This window comes from Impatiens glandulifera, chromosome 2, assembly GCF_907164915.1.
Source record: "Impatiens glandulifera chromosome 2, dImpGla2.1, whole genome shotgun sequence".
NCBI classification, from domain to species: Eukaryota; Viridiplantae; Streptophyta; class Magnoliopsida; order Ericales; family Balsaminaceae; genus Impatiens; species Impatiens glandulifera.
Genome location: NC_061863.1, coordinates 15,641,107 through 15,659,619, shown reverse-complemented (window position 1 = coordinate 15,659,619; position 18,513 = coordinate 15,641,107). Strand labels below are relative to the sequence as shown.

At 29.8% G+C, this 18,513-nt stretch overlaps 1 protein-coding gene and 1 non-coding gene across 2 annotated transcripts; one reads left to right on the top strand and one right to left on the bottom strand.

Moving 5' to 3' along the window:
- The first annotated feature begins 7,518 nt into the window (after positions 1–7,518).
- On the top strand, positions 7,519–7,602 carry TRNAL-CAA. The gene has a single exon. It is a non-coding gene; the product is annotated as a tRNA-Leu (tRNA).
- Positions 7,603–9,861: 2,259 nt separating this feature from the next.
- Positions 9,862–12,707, bottom strand: LOC124927023 (putative cyclin-A3-1). Its single transcript, XM_047467358.1, has 7 exons — positions 12,214–12,707; positions 11,624–11,856; positions 11,381–11,533; positions 11,239–11,272; positions 10,968–11,117; positions 10,727–10,861; positions 9,862–10,634 (listed from the first exon to the last, which is right to left on the bottom strand). The coding sequence occupies exons 1-7, from the start codon at positions 12,478–12,480 to the stop codon at positions 10,554–10,556; spliced, it is 1,053 nt and encodes a 350-aa protein (XP_047323314.1). The 5' UTR covers positions 12,481–12,707; the 3' UTR covers positions 9,862–10,553.
- Positions 12,708–18,513: the final 5,806 nt, after the last annotated feature.

Genomic DNA, 18,513 nt, shown 5'->3' with positions numbered 1-18,513 from the left:
AATAAATTTTAATCTCCTAATATATAGAGTTTTTTTTATCTCTTTTAAATACACACTAATTTATTATTAGTTGATGTTTTATTTTTTATTTTTATAAAACTATGTCATAACTTGTATTTCATTTTTTTTTTATTGGTTTAACCGGTTTGATTGTAATTTTGCATTTAAATGGATCAATGAAAAAAAACTATATTTTAATATTTTTCAAAACATAAATTTCATTATTAAAGCTGTAACAGGTTTTTATTCACATAATATATATATATATATATATATATATATATATATATATATATATATATATATATATATATATATATATATATATATATATATATATATATATATATATATATATATATATATATATATATAATATGATATATATTTAATATTTTTGTATTTATCACAGAACAAATCAGATGGATGAAAAAACTCAATATCAATTATTGCAAACCAGAAAACACTTGTATACATTTTCATCCTTGTTATTGTTGTTCAAAACGTGGAGAAGTACCATGTTATGCAACCCAACAAATCTGTTTATCAGCATGTCCACACAGTACTCCTCTTTAATGGGTTTGGAGAGAATAAAAACTGATAATACTCTCTATCTATAATTTTTTTCTGATATTAATTTATTTTTATTTTAATAATAAATAAATTAATAATTTTAAATTGATTTAAAACAAATATTATAAAAACATATTAATAATTATTTATATATATGAAGAGAGAATTTTTTTTAGCTATCATTGCACCACATCCTTTGCACCTATCATTAAATAAAAATATAATTTACAATCAACTTTAACAACAAAAATATTAATAATTTTTTCAAATAAAAAATTAATTTAAATATATTAAAATAATAAGTGTTTATTAAATATTTAAAAAAAATACAAATACAATATAAATAAATATATATATATATATATATATTTATTTACTGTTAGCGCCCTAGAGGACTGGGTCAATGATTTGTTATAACTAAATTAAATTTTGTTTTTAAGGTAATAATTAATTATAATCAACTTTTTGGATAACTATCAAAATTCATAACTTATCTCTGGTTAAATCTTAAAAAAGAGGAAGGATTGAAGTGATTAATTTAATTTAATAAATTTAATTTAATTTAATTTATAAAATTAATTAAAATTAATAACCAATTTTGTGATTAAATAGTCACCACTTAATTAAAAATTTTACTTGTGTACACATTATTTTAAAAGAGATTCAGGATGGGTTCCATATTTTTTAAGGGCTCTCACCATATGTCATCCCTACCCTAAAGAATAGTCTATACTTTAAAGTTTTGACTTTATTTAAAAGTTGGATTCTTAAATTTTATTTATTCAATTATTCTCCACAATTTAGATATATACTTAAATGTGATATTTTAAATATTAAATAAATATTAATATTTACTATTAATGTAGTAAAGTGTGAAAAACAAAAAATAAAAATATCAATTTAAACAAGTTAGATAAAAATATCAATTTAAGCAAGTTAGATTTATAAATAAATTCAAACGGCCCTTTAACAAAACATTTGATGAAAATATTCTAAAATATTTAAAATTCATTTTTTATTTTTTATGATTTTTTAAAATAATGGTTTAAAGTCTTTAAATGTAAAAATACACGTTTAAAATTGAAAGAAGAAAATAAACAAGGCCCCTAAGCCTATTGAATCGAGCGCCAAATGGACCGACGATTTGAGGAATGCGCTTCAGATTGGGCGTGATCTGGGCCGCGTGGGGCGAGGTGTGCGTGTTAGATCGGGCAACGAGTGGTCAAGACTCATACGTAAATGCCAAGTTTAGGCTGAGTTCACTTTATATCTTCAACCTCCAACGAGACCACAACTACATGTTTTGGTCTTTAGGCTAGAATGTTCTAATAGTGATTATAAAGACTTGGGAAAATTTGTCTCCCCCATTTAGAACACATTCATCATGTTCTTAATGTGTCTTTGATCAATCGGTAGGAGTCGATATAGCTTTGACAAAAATTATGATTTCAGTAAAAAAAAAAAAAATCATTTTTTTATTCAAGGCCTTAACTTGAATGCTTAGCTTACCAAAAGGTTCATTAGGACCAAAATGAGTCCTTAAACCATAAATGAAGGTTTGTTTTAATCAATTTTAAAATTGAAATCCGAAGCTCTATTTAAAAAACTTGAACATGGGCAAACATGCTTCATTTTCTTAGGATTGATTGAAAAATGATGTTAACAGTACTATGTGGAAGGTGTTAGGAAGTTTTATGGGTCACAATGGTTGAGATTAAGCTTAATAACATAAATTCAATTTCTTAAAAACTTTAATTTAAAATTGGGATTTTCAGTTTAGAATGAATTAGTTTAATTGGCTTTGATGGAAAGTTCATAAACTGTATTAAAATCAATTTCAAATCAAGAAATCATACGATATTGAAGAATACATAAATTGAAATGAAAGAATTTCAATTTTTATGATATTAATTACAGCATAAATGATAACTTAAAAGTGAGTTGTTCGTTATAGGGCATGTGTCCGCACGCAGTCACCCATCCTATTCTAAATAAAGAAAGGGCGGGCGGAGGGAATGCGGCTTACACAACCCCTTACTCCATTCCCTCCCGTAACAAGACTGGTGAAGATAGTCCCTTAGACCGGGATTGATTCCCTGAGAGACGAGCGGGGTCACATTGAAAAGAAGGAATTGCTGGGTCAGAAGAATTAAACGAATACCATACAAAGAAGAAAGACGATAACGAATGCACGCGTACCAAATCGAATGGAGAATCTATATATATATATATATATATATATATATATATATATATATATATATATATATATATATATATATATATATATATATATATATATATATATATATATATATATAATGATGCTTAATTTTTAAAGTGTCCGGATTGTCGGGTCGAGAGTTGTGGTTAATTTGGATACTTGGGTAGGATTGTGGGTTGACCCGTTTTTAAATTTAAAACGGTTAAAAATAAAATTAAAAATGCTAGAGGCATGTTTCGAACATGCAACATAACAAAAACAAGTACAACTCTTTAACCAACTAGGTTACAAAGACTTTATATTTTAAATTCAACACCAAATTTGATAAACGCGGGACGTTTTAATATTTATATAAGTTCAACTTTTTAACTAACTAATCTATATATATATAATGATGCTTAATTTTTAAAGTGTCCGGATTCCCGGGTCGAGAGCTGTGATTAATTTGGATACTTGGGTCGGATTGTGGGTTGACCCGTTTTTAAATTTAAAACGGTTAAAAATAAAATTAAAAATGCTAGAGGTATGTTTCGAACTTGCAACCTAACAAAAACAAGTACAACTCTTTAACCAACTAGGCTATAAAACTTTATACTTTAAATTTAACACCAAATTTGATAAACGCGGGACGTTTTAATATTAATATAAGTTCAACTTTTTAACTAACTAATATATAATGATGTTGAGTAAATTGATACTTGGGTCGGATTGTGGGTTGACCCACTCATAAACTTAAAACGGTTAAAAATAAAATTAAAAATGTTATCTGTAATTTTTTTAACGGTTTTTTATATTATTACTCGTGCAAATGCACGGGCTAAATGCTAGTACTTGTAAATTCTTATTAAAGTTTTTGAATGAATGAGAACTAAGCTATCTACGATGAAAAAAAAAAAAAAAAAAAGCTTAAAAGCTTGAAAGTTTTTAATGACGGATTTATTATGTAGCTTGATTGATGGCTTGTGATTGATTCTCTTTCCTTGTTTTGGTATTCAAACTAGGCTTTAACAAGATGGTTTCTTAACACTGAAACATTGTGAATATGATTCTTGATGGTTTGCAGATCTTTGCTAATGATCATAACTATGAATTACAGAATTTAAGATAATGATAGTCTAATAAGAACAAATTGGGAGAAATAAAAAATAAAATGTCAGAAATGGGGATTTGAAACCAGATTATTGGACCAGAACTTGAGAGTCTGGTGCCTTAGACCACTCGGCCATCTGACTATTTTATTTAATTGAGTTTTAGGCGGCTGATGGGCTCGAACCCAAGAACTTAGGGTTATTATTCACCTCTTATTGTCGCTAGACTAGAAGAGGGGATAATTTAGTTTTACATTTATTATTCTAGGACTGGTTTCCTTCTCTAATGAAATAATATGTTCAAAAAGAGTTTATGACTTGTCTAAACCTTTTTGGAGGGTGTTGGCCTACATAACCTAGGATAATTCCTTAATCCTAGATTTCCAATCATAATTGAGAAACTAACATAGTTAGGAGTTAGGACTTATTCTTCACTCCCATTCATGACCACTTTGGTCAATTATGCATATTATGAAAGGAATCAGAATGCTTTGGTTTAATGTCAAGATTTTGCATTTACACAAAAAAAAAAAAAAAAAAAAAAAAAAAAAAAAAAACAAACTCTTCAAAAGGTTAATTTCATTTTCCAACCTCTACTTCCTTTGATCATTCTACAATGGTTCATTTTTAGTTTGTTTTTTTGTTTTTGGATGATAACAATTTATGTACTAACTCACTGTAAAATTTGTTGCAACTTGAGAGATATCTCACCTACTAACTCAAACACTAAAGGTAAGTGTTAATTTCTTGTAGTTGTAAGGAGAGTGTGCCCAGGCACAAACCATTGATCACATATTCGTTTTGTTAATTTCTTGTAGTTTATTTTTTTATTTAAATTTACGGGATAAGATTCCTAATCAAAACTCAAATATATTTACAGATAATGGTAGAACACAACTCATACATTAAAAGAGTAATGATATATACAGCACCTTCGCACAGCACTTACCTCATTTGGAAAGAAAGAGAAAATATATTTTTAAAAAAATACAGGAGAGAAAAAAATATTTTTTCTTTCTTTTCAAATGAAGTAGGTGCTGTGCGAAAGTGATGTATAATAAAGGTGTTGTATATATCATTCCAAAATAGGAAAAAACTGTTCAATATTTCCAGATCATGGAAGAACACAACTTAAATATTAAAACACCAAAATAAGTAAAAACTGTTCAAAGAATTCTGGTACACACAGTATCTGAAATCGAATTATTTTAGTCTCAAGATTAGTCTAAATTCATAAAACAAAAATAAAAGCTCTAGAATTCAGATCCTCAAATTAATTCAAACAATTAATATTTATCAAATCATAATAACATTTATCAATTCAATTTCTTAAAAATACATATCTTACACCTTATTTCATTGAAACTCAAATCACATTCAAATCATCAAATCAATTTGATCCAAATCATGAATTCTCAGATACATCAAATCATTTTTTATAAATGGTCCATAAAAAATAAAGTGTCATTAAAATAACGATAACAATATTATATTAAAAACGTAGAGAAAATTGAAAAACAAAACGAAAAACAAAAATATAAATCACCGAGCACGAAGATTTTCTAAGAGGACAATGAGATCGCCCGCTGAATCCACGTTCTTCCCAGATCTCACCTCAGACAGTGTCATGAGAATAATGTTGTGAATTGACCTCATCGGTTGTCTATAGTTGTCGAAAGTTTTCGATTCCGCCCTAGCCAAATAATCCACCAAAAAATAACAAGAATAAAAATCCATCATTTTAGACAAGTCAATTTGACTGTCTACGGTACTCAAACTTCTCAGCAACTATCAATAGATTTAGGCATAACCCAATCCCGGTCAAGTCCAATCAAAAATGCTCCAAATCCCAACCACGGACTAGCAATGCAAGAGGAGGTGTGAAGTTGTCTTCTCCGCCTTAAGAAACATTCGACATTCACTTGCCATAATAAAGCCCTTACGCTTAAATACATCTAGAATAACACTCAAACAAAAGAACAAAATCTCAGTAGCACTTTAGAATTCCATAATAAGTTCCAACAAAATTAGATGCGATGACTTTATTAAATAAAGAATTAACAGTGACCAACATTAAATGTTTCCATATCACATCATCGCATAATATCCCGAGTAATCGAGTTGACCTCTTTAGAATTCACCAGATCCAACAATCTCGCATGATCCAAGATTTCAGCACCACTAAGGTGTCTCTTGTATCTGATCCTATTAACAAAACTACCGGAGTGCGGATCAAACATGACCTTTACAGTAGCATCTCTACAAATGACAATAAAAAGCAGCACCACCGAAAATTCAGTAACAAGACACTTGCCCCCACACCAAAAGTCATTCAAAAAGCAAACTGATCCTCCATTACCAACTATAAATATTGATTTTTCAAGAAAGTAAATACCTCCCAAATACTACAATTGACCGGACAATTTGACAACTTAGTGAAATCAATCAGACCAATCTTAATCATACTTGCTCTTGATAAGTCTAGCCCAAATGTTATTTTGCTTCGAACACATATCTACTACACCACTTAGAGAGAAAAGTTTTATTAAAAGCAACTAAAACATAGTTAAGAGTCAAGTTGAAAGATTAAATCATCCATTGAAATTGGAAGATCTCTATCCAATTTCATCCAAAATGCATGAATGATTTTATTAGCTTTTTGAAACATTAGTTCTAATGAAAATTCAACTTGACTCAATTTGGTTTTCTAAAATAGAATCATTCCAGACATTTAATCAAATCACATTATATGCATTCAAAATAATAGCAGCAAATTAGAGCAATTTTCACAACATCCAATCCTCATTTGATTTTATAAAATAGCTACAATACAACCCATGTCTTTACTTATGAAATTTGAGTCATTCTATGCTGCTACTGAAGCCTTAAAATATCCTGGAATTAATTGGAATGAAGCTGAAACAGTAGCTACGATCGGAGAAGTCCATAACTGTCCCAGCTACCTTAACACAAGGTCTTCATCTCAATCTTGTATCTTAATGTTGTAAGGAATATTATCCCATAAATTTCTCAAAAAATAAATTACAAAAATTAACAAAACAAATTTGTGATCAATGGTATGCGCTCGGGCACACTTTCCTTAAAACTACAATAAATTAACACTTACCTTTAGTGCTTGGACTCGTAGGTGAGATGTCTCTCAAGTTACAATGAATCTTGTAATGAGTTAGTACATAAATTACTATAACCGAAAAACAAATGAACAAGATAAAAACGAACAATTGTAAAATGATAAAGGAAATAGAGGCCTATCCGAAATTGATAGACTATTTTTTTTTGTGTGTGATATTGATTGTATGAATTGTTGGAAAAAAAAAATTAACCATATGTAGAGATTTTGTGAAACTGTAAAATCTTGACAATACCAAATCAATCTGATATCCTTTCATAATATGCACAATTGGCCCCAAGTGGTGATGATTGGGAGTCAAGATCTAAGTCCCAATTGTGTTAGTTTTCTCAATTGTGAGGGAAAGCTAAGCTTAAGAAGTTATCCTATGTTATCTTGGCCACACACCCAAAAAAGGATTAGACAAGTCATAAACTCTTTTGGAACACACTCTTTCATTAGAGAATGAGACTAATAAATTTGAAACTAAATTAAAAACAAATGTCAGGATGGCCGAGTGGTCTAAGGCGCCAGACTCAAGTTCTGGTCCACTAACGTGGGCGTGGGTTCAAACCCCACTTCTGACATTTTATTTTTTATTTCTCTCCAATTTGTTCTTATTAGACTATGTCCTTATTTTCTATTCATCTTAAATTCTGTAATTCATAGTTATGTTCATTAGCAAAGAATTGCTAACCATCAAGAATCATATTCACAATGTTTTAGTGTTAGGAAACCATCTTGTTAAAGCCTGTTTTAATACCAAAACAAGTTCACAATCATTTAGAAATTATACAAAACAGATTTTAGTTCAAACTTCTAAATTAATTTTCTCTCATTTGGCCTTAACAAGTGATCTCTAGAAAATTTCCTAACCTATATTGATGTCTTAAGTATCATGTGGTATGTTTTCAACTTCAAATGACAAAGGAGAGTTTGATTTTTGAATTTTTTAAAACAGGGGAGCCCACTGTCCCATTTTGTTTTCTAGACCATTTGGATTTCAAATGCAGACTTGACTAGAAAATTTTGAATTTAGATTCAGCAATCTTTGTTAAAATTAAGTATTTGATCTATAATCAAGATAGACATAAATTGAAACTCAATTTTAAAGTTTAGAGTAAAATCAGAATAATTGTAATTCATTTTCAAACAAATGATTATATACTTTTGAATTGTCTTAAGTTTCATTACATCATACATTGATGAACCAAACATCTAGACTTCAGTATATGATTTCAATTACAATCTAGTTGTATATATGAAATAATTCTAATAAGATATTTAAACTTAGTTATTAAGTTGGTTTGAAAAATATTTCAGTTTTATTTCGGTCTTAGTTTCAGTTTGATTTCAATTTCATTTTAGTTTTGCAGTTCGTTTTAGGTTATGACTATGATTTATAAATCTATTGTTGTATCATTAAACTGAAATATGATGTTTATTTCTTACTGTATAAGATTTCAGTTTGATTCTAGTTGTATTCATGTAGCTGAAATGGATTTATAATATATTTATAAATCGATTGTTGTATAAACTGAAATATGATGTTTGAATCTTGTTGTATACAATTTCAGTTTGATTCTAGCTGTATTTATGTAGTTGAAATAGATTTATAATGTATTTATAAATTTATTGTTGTATCATTAAACTGAAATAAGTTGTTTACTTTTTGTTCTATACGAAATAAGTTGTTTACTTTTTGCTCTATACGATTTCAATTTTATTGTAGTTGTATTTATGTAGTTGAAATGAATTTATAATGTAGCTGAACATTTCATTGCCAAATAATCTCGTCCTGTTTATATTATTTTTTTGCCTTGGTAAACAGAAGAACAGAATTATGGATTTCTTGAAAGAAATTCACTCACCAATTATCATTGTAATAGATAAATTATGATTAGTGTGTTAAATTTTTTTATGAAAATCTAAGAATAATAAAACAAACGGTGGAATCTACTATATGAGACATATGCGGAAGATGAAACAGAATGAAATTGTGACCTTAGAAAATAAAATGTAAGTTTTATAGTTTTAACATATTTGATTGTTTTTTAGAAATTTCTGTAATAACTTACTGAGACTTATTTTTTTTAAGGTAGGGGAAATAATTGAGACGCTTAGGACTAAATACAATGTTGCGATCTTAAATTTAAAGCTCAACAAACAGATGAGTTTATTGTCTAAAATAAACAAAGACTTATATCAAGTTGAAGAATAAGGACATACGAAAGAAATGTGTAGATATTTGACACACAAATGTAAAGCATAACAAATCACAACTTTAAGAAGCCTAGTTACCAAACACCTGCTTCGACAAACTACATCGATGAGCATGTTCAACTCATCAAAATAATTAAGAAAAATGAGAAAAAGGGCTAAAAAATAGCGTGCAGGAAGAGAAGTATATAAAATTTATTACGATATTAACTAAGCTAGAAAATATATGGTAGACAGGCTTATAATAGATGAGACACGGACTCTAAATGTTCACCGGAACTCGTAACTTTAAAACATGAAAGTTATTCAGAACAGATTTTTTTAGAACTCTTTACAAGATATAATCATTTTAGCTCATTTAAGATAAAACTCAAATTACAGATTTTATGCAAGATATTAAACAATGACTCTTAGAAAAAAATTTCAGAACATGTTATCCTCATCAAACTTTTCTGTAAACATTTTCTGAAATGCAACTTGGACACTTCAGAATTTTTTACTCAAATAACTTATTAAAACTCCCAAATAATTCAATAATATTAGATTAACTATAACTTGTCTATCACATCATCTAACAGTTTAAAATCAGAATATAAGCCAAACATTCACCAAAATCAAAAGATCATAAGCCAATCTTTCATCAAAATTCATTTCATTTATTGATGAAAATCTGTGACAAGCTATGTCATCAAATTAGAAATAGGAGCAAATTCATCTACTACATCATCTAATTTATCCTATTATACTTCATTTCGGCCAGCAGCAGTAATGTAAGCACCAAGAAAGGTTCCCTCTTCTCTCTTAGCTTTCAGATTTTAGCCCTTTAATCGAAGTTTAACAGAGGAGAGGTAGCTGTCCTGGCTGTGAATTCTTCTTCTTTATATACGCCATTAATCGGGTATTTGATTCCACAGCTTCTTTTCACATCTCTCGCTGGCTAGGATTTAATTTTCTCAGCCCTCCCAATTCAAATCACAAGAAACCAGAATTCCTCTTCTCCCTCAGTTCATCTAAGGTCTTGATGTCATCCTAGCTGCATCATTGCATTGGAGTCGTAGGATCAAAGTAACCTCCCATTAGCATGAACAGCTGCAATCTGCAGGGTGAGTCTTCTGTTCACTTCTCTATATATTATAACATGCTCAACTTTGCTTCATGTGCTAAAATAACCATTCTTTACTATCCTAAACTACAAAATCTGGCTTTTATGTGTTCACTCAGCTCAGGTGGATACCAGATAGTTAGATAGATCCAATTTGAGGAAGACTTCATATTTGAGAATAAACTAACATGCTTCAAGCCTTCAGCCACTCTAAAATCAGTTGTCAATTACCCTCATTTCTTCAAAGAATAAACTGGGTATTTCAAGAGGGCATTTTATCAACCCAACATATTTGAACTGTTAACACAAAAAAGTAATAGCATATTCAGTTGGTTGCTTTCCAATTATAAACAGATCAAAGACAGTGGGAAGTCTTGTATAAACATTACCTTATGCTGGTTGTATTTCTCTTTGATTGCTACCAAAGAGCCTCCTCTTTTACCCAATCGCAAGTCTTGTATCATAACAACACATTCTTTTAAATCAGCAGCTTTGTATCCTGAATACTTTTGAAGATTTGCATTCTGTATAATGGTATGATTTTGAGCAGTCAGAGCATGATTACAAAATTTAACAGGGTTTTAAATGTTTAACTCAGTTGATGGTAGTTTTTAAAGCTTAATTACTCACCCATGGATGCTTATCAGGGTGGAATATGAACCTTGAAAGGAATACAACAGAAGAAGCAATCATGGATGGTAAAAACTTCAAACAGCCATAATCCAACAAACTTAACTCTGCCAAGTAACATCCCAATAATTCAAACTCCAACATTGGATTCTGCATAATACAAAGCCACAAAGAATAAGCTTCCTTCCATAAACTTCAAAATATTGGGTTTGTTTGTTTGATGTTTTTGTTTTGTTTATTAAATAGAATAATTGATGGAGATAGGCCTTACTTTGTAATCCTCTTCAGAAATCCTGGCAAATCTTCTGTCAATGGCAACAAGGAAAAGAATCACAAGAAATTAGCCCCATCAAATATTATCAAACTTGGGAGTATCTGATTTAAGGTTAATGGGAGAATATCCAACATAGTACCTCAAGAAGGTCAAAATTGTTGGACTGCTCACTTCAAATTTAAGAGATTTGAGTATATCAGCTTCCATCTTCACTACATCTTCCTTTCTGTAAGTGTAATCTGTGATGTAGCAGAAGTCATCAACTGTTGGAGGCTTAATCTCTTCAAACTTTCTGTTTAAGAATGAACAATCTTAGCATCAGATATTGAAATCAATACATCTTTAATATTTCAAATAGTCACAGAACAAGAATATGTCTTACGATGCAATCAGCATAGAAGAAACGCCAAGCAACTGTAGCCTCTTCTTATTGATAGGATTAGTAGACAAGAATTTGTCAATGTAACTGATTGAGAGATAAAGTGTATCAGATTGAAGCTTGTATTCTTCTGCAACCTCAACCAACCAATCCACCAAAACCCCTCTCATGTTTGCAGTCACATCTTTTTGTACTTTCTCAATATAATCTTGAAGTGGCCTTCTCTTTGCCTCTTTCTAAATAAAACAAACCAATCCCAAATTAATTGAAATTTTATTAAGAGAATTATAGCTAATCATAGGATAATGAAGTCCAAAACAATATTCAAAACTATCAAAGTCATCACCATCTTCTAAGTAAACAGCTTTCAATGTATTCAAGATTAACTCAAATAGAATAAACTATCAATATAGTCATAGTGAAGATTACTAATGCAATCTAACAATAAGTTCTTGATTTATAGGTCAAGATAAGTTTAGCATATCTCTAAGCGATTTCATTGATAACCCATTACAGAATAAATAAATCAAATCAGCAATCACTAACCCATTACAGAATAAATAGGAAATGAGAAGTAATTCAGTCCAACTGACCTCCATGTTATGAAGATAAACGTAGATATCAGTTACATAACCATCACACATCTGAGAATCATCAAACTTCGTTTCAATTTCCTGTACAGCCTTCAATTTCTGCTCAGTAAGCATGGTACCCTTCAGATTGGAAATCTCCCCGAGAAGAGCTCTCTTCTTGGCGGGGGATTGCAGATGAGAATCATGTTCAACGAATGCGTCAGCTGTCCTTTTCGTCGCCAGGCGAGTAACTCTGGCTGAGTTTTTGATGTGAGTCATACCCAACATCTTTCACACCCAGTCTATATGATTGAATCCTTGAAAGAGATAGACAAGGGTGGAAGGAAAGGGGTAGAGAATTGAAAGATGGTATTGGTATTGATCTGGGACAATGAATTATAAGGCAGGAAGGAAGAAAAACCGCCATGGCTACAAATTTGAAATATTTTCTGAATGCCGCTTTCAGATGAAAATGAAATGGAACACCAAATCCCCAAATATTTGAGATTTAGAGTGGAGAGAGAATTTGAGGATTTGGCAATTTTTTTAGTTTCCCTCCATTAATTTTCGTGAAATTGAGATTTTGACAATTAATTTTAGTTATTATATTATTTACCAAATATAATTAATAATTTTTAAGTATAAATCACCTCTTTTTTATTTTTGAAAAAAAGTGAATTTATGGGCTATGTTTCCAAATATCCTTCCAAATGGAAAGGTCTCAATTTTAAAAAAATTGTTAAAAAGAGCGTAGGATGCATTCAAACATTATAAAAGGAAAGGAAAATATAAAATAATAAATAATAAAATAACTTAAGAAATTTAAATGTCAATAAGATAAAAAAAAATTCATCCACATAAGCCCCTCTTTTTCAGATTGAGGCGAACGCGTGTAACATAAATCCTTTAAGACGTTCGTATTCATAATTTTTCCCTTTAAAAACTCTTCTATTTCTTTCTTTACAGATTGTTCATCACATGATGAGAGTAATTGATTTCCAGTCATTCGCAATTTTGTTGTTATAACTCAATTCAATCCATTTGACTCAAAAGTCAACGTCTTTGATGATGTATCCCAATGAAATTGAAGGGGGTTCTGCAGAAGAACTCGAATGTTCTTAGCAATGTAACAATGAAGAAGAATGTGATCAATGGATTCTTCACTCTTTAAGCAAATGTTATATCTGCTAGCGAGATGAATTTTTTTTTTTAAATTTGTTAGATGTCAAGAGACTCAAGACTCCTCTATTGATAGCTTCCCAATAAAAAAACGAGATTTTTTATGGAATTTTTTATTTTTTCACGCCTCTTTCTAAAGAAACTTTTTTTGATGAAATTTTTCGTTCATATGGCATAATTTGCAATGCTATAATTCACTATTTCGAGTCATCAACAACAACAACAATTATTTCTCTACATGTTGAAATCATTATTAACGTTTCAGTTTTGTGACCTCCTGCAACACTATTCCTCCTTTAGTCACCTTCCATGAACCATTTTCATAACTGAAACTACGACTTTCGTCATCAAACTAGATAACAAAAATCAAATTTCCTATTAAACCTGAAACATGTCTCACCCTAATAATTTTCCAAAACATAAATGTTTTTCATCTTCAATCTGATGTTACCTATGTCCACAATATCTAGTGACTCATCATATGAATAATAAACTTTCCCGTAGTTTATAGCCACGTAATTCTCCATTAATTATTTGTGGACAATGGTGTTGAAAGATGCTACCGAGTTTAAACCATGAGTCTATCGGGATATCAACTAATATAAACAATACATCGGTGATAGTTTCTGTAACTGTGTTGGCTGCATCATTTTTATCATCATCATTTTTATCATCATAGTTTTTCTTTAGTGCTTTACAAATTCTCTTCAAGTGACCATGTTTACCACAATTCCAACAATTAAATGTTCGCATACACTTGGAATGACTTCTCTTATATTCGACATAGACCTGTTCTTAACTCGGTGAAATTTCTATCATTATCTTTGCCTATATTTTCAACATTTAGAGCATAACGTTTGATTATTTCATCATAATCATTTTTATAACCTCTTTAACAAAAATATGATCTTTAATTTCAATAAATCTCAATTTAGCATTTCCAACAAAGTAACTAATTATTGCCCTCACATAGGGTCGACCCTGGGGTAAGCCCGGCAAGCCCTTGGGCTAGGGCAGCCCAATTATTAATAATAAGATATTTTATTAAATTTCTTATAATTTTAAACAAAAGGTGTTGTAGCTTAGTGGTGAAAGATAAGTATATAAATATTTTAGTTGATCATGGGTTCAAATCTCACCCAAAGCTATTTTTTTAATCCATTTTTAAATTAGACTTAGGGCAACAACAAAAATATCAATTTTTTTCTACCCGAGGCTGGGGTAGCCAAAATCTCAAGGCCGACACTGCCCTCACAGGTTCCCAACGGTAGGGCACTAACTTCGTCCTTAAAATCAATCTCAACAGATAACAATTGATTCACAATTGTATTAAATTAGTTTAAATGAGTAGTGACAAAAGTACCATAAACTAATCTTAAGTTAAAGAGAGTTTTTATTAAATATACATTGTTCTTAGCATATGATTTCTCATACACATCAGAGAGAGTTTTTATGATACTCAAGGTGATCTCTTTTTCAATGTTGTGAGCAATAGTCTTTGCTAACATCAATAAGATAACTCCCAAAACTTGTTTATTAAAGAGTTTTCATTCAATTTCATTCGTCTTCTCTAGTTCCCACTCAAAATAGCATTAAGCTTCTTTCCGTAGAGGTAATCCTTAATTTGCATCATCTATAATGCATAATCTATTTCATCAAAAAATTTAATGTCGTGTCCCATGTTGTTCTCTCCTAACATGTGTTCAAATGCTTTGACCTAGTCTAAGAACTCTGATATCAATTGTTATGATTTGGGTGTTGAAAATTTTACATATTTGAAATAATTTATAAAAATGCAAGAAAATAAGAATACAATAATAAACTGATTTATAATTTTGTCTTAAAAAGAATATTGTTTATCTCTCTATAATTATGTTTTATTTGATAAAATTCTTAATAATAATATATTTATAGAATAAATAGTAATGTAATAAAATTTAAATAACTCTGGATTCAGATCCAAACATAAACCAATAAACTATAATTAACTTGTGTAGAGTTTATTATAAATGTAGCTTCACAACTCAACAAACGACTCTCTCCATCGTTTGCACGTTTCAGCTAATCGAATCACAGTCTCTTTCGCGGAATGGTCAAAAACCACAGGGCCTTTTCCTGTTGGTTTGCTTGTGGTTGGAGGAAGAAGAAGCATCCCACGGGTTGTCGCCAGCTTCAGCAAACCGCGTCTCCTAAACCGGCCAATGGAAGTTTATGTCCCGTTTGTTTCTGGTTTTCTGTATTTAAATGATTTTCTCATTTCAATGCCTCAAAATAAAAAATGAACAAAAACATTTTTCTTAGGACTAGTTTGGCTCATTTTCTTCATTTTTGCACATTTCTTATGAATATAATTTGTGCTTAAACAATCCAAAAAATTTATGCATTCTTTTAAAATAAACTAGGACATTAAATGAACTAACGGTTAAAGATTTAATATACACTACTATTTGATGGACTTAAAAGCATGCCAATAATTACAAAATCCTTGGCTATAAAATAGGAAATAGGCTAAATCATAGAGGAAAACTATGGTGTAAACAAAGCATAAAAAATCTAAAAGTTGTAAATTCGCGCTTAAAAACTGACAATTGTACAAACGGGTATGTGGGACATAAAATCGTGGCCCTTTCCCATGTAACTAAGCACGTGATTTTTAAAACTTTTCTTTTCTAGTTTTCGATGGAGAAAATTAAGTGTCGATTCTCAAAATCAAATATATTTTAATCGATAAAATAAAATAAACCTTAGACAAGCCTACCATTTTGAGTTCTCAATGTTGGAATTAAACTAATTCCATTAATTAAATGGAAATGATATTTGGGCTAATGAAATTCACACCAAATTCAAATGTGAATTAAGTGTAAAATTAATCCAAATGAAATTTACATGAAATTCAAATGTGAATTAAAGTGAAATTAATCCAAATGAAATTCACATGAAATTCAAATGTGAATTAAAGTGAAATTAATCCAAATAAAATTCACATGAAATTTAAATGTAAATTCAGGTGAAATTTCATCCAAATGAAATTCACATCAAATTCATTGTGAATTAAATTTGTTAATTGTTACAATTAACATAAATGACTTGAATGAGGCAATTAACAAATGATGTTAATTGCCATTGTAACTAAAAAATATTTATTGTAGGATGTAACTTGTAAAGATGATGAAAAGGCAAGCAACGATAACAGTTGGATGAATGGATGATGGATTAGTGACCGTTGGATTAAAGAATTGATTATGAGTTTAATTTTCAACTATAAATATCCCTTCACATTGTATTTCTCTCCACACATTATCTTATCACTTCTCTCTGGAATTCTAAAGTCTTTCCTTGTTCTTGTGAGTATTCTTGTGAGTATTCTTGTGAGTGTTCTTCGAGTTTCTTGACTCGATCATTTCTGTGCGAAACCCGGTGATTGTGATTCAGGTACTTTTGTTTAGTTCGTTGTTGTAGTGGTTTTCTGTGCTAAATCATTGCAGGTTCCGTTGTACCCTGGGAAGCAGCCACCAACGAAACTCTCCAGCACAAACAGGAGACGGTGAAACTGTTTTAAGGGAACTGTGATTTCACAGGCCTCAGAGCAAACGAGAAGACTTTTCTTCATCTTATTATATAATCTGTTGTATCTATTTTATCATCATTGTATTATTTTCATATATTATTTACGTGTAATTTTTACGAGATAAGATTACCAACACTCAATCCGAATGTGAGAGCATGATGTAAGTCACGGGGTTTGATCTAAGAGTTTGAAAGAAAAATGTTTTTAAGAAATGTCGATTTTAAGTATAAAAAAGTTAGAAATTTATTTTAAGTGATAGAAAAATAATTAAAATATTAATTTTTATGGGCAAAAGTTAATCCTACCAATGAACTCACACTAATGTAGCTCAAATAATAATAGTGGTTTAATAAAACAATTGACATATGTTCATTCTCACTTAATTTTTTTTTAAGGTAGAGTAAATGTCAATGACTATGAATTTTATATTAACATCTTCAATCAATACAAATAAAAATTTGAGAATAATAATACTTGTTATTTTAAAATTCCTTAGTTCCTAATTAAAATCTATATATATATATATATATTTTTTTTTTTGATAGTTTAGATTTTTTTGCAATGATATTTTTATTCATTTAATATAATTTTTTTTTAATAAAAAGGAGAGAGGATTGACTGATTTTTACTTTGCCATTTAAAATAAATATAATTATCAAAATTAATGGTCAAAATAAAGGTTGGAAACTAAAAATCTGCCAAATCTTACATGGCCTAAATCTCAAACATTTGGATATTCATCTGAAAGCCGCATTCAGAATACAAGCTTCAATCTGATATACTTTAAGTGTTGTCTGTGATGTAGCAGAAGTCATCAACTGTTGCAATCAAATAGTCAGTAATTGAGCTCTTAAAAGTTAAAACTACCATCAACTGAGTTAAACATTTAGGACCCTGTTAAATTTTGTAATCATGAACTAACTGCTCAAAATCATACTGTTATACAAAATGCAAATCTTCAAAAGTATTCAGGATACAAAGCTGCCGATTTACAAGAATGTGTTGTTATGATACAAGACTTGCGATTGGGTAAGCTGCTGGCCGAAAGGAAGTTCAGGTGCTGTCTTCTTCAACTGCAGCTTTTCATATTCAATCCAATGTCTATTTACAGGTTTTATAAAACTATGATTGGATGAATTAAATGATGTAGTAGATTGATCTGCTCTTATTTCTAGTTTGATGGCATAGCTTTTCACAGATTTCTATCAATAAAATGAAATGAATTTTGATGAAAGATTGGCTTAAGTTCTTTTGATTTTGGTGAATGTTTGGCTTATATTCTGATTTAAACTGTTAGATGATATGATAGACAAGTTCTAGTTAGTCTAGTCTATATTTAATTGTTTTGGAGTTTTGATATTTTGAGTCAAAAATTCTTAAGTGTCCAAGTTACATTTCAGAAAATGTTTACAGAAAAGTTTGATGAGGATGTGATCATAACTTGTGATCCAAGTATTCAAATTTTCTAAAAATCATTGTTCAATATCTTGCATAAAGTCTGTAATTTGAGTTTTATCTTAAATGAGCTGAAATGATTATATTATATTACATTGAATCATCTTTATTAGGCCCAA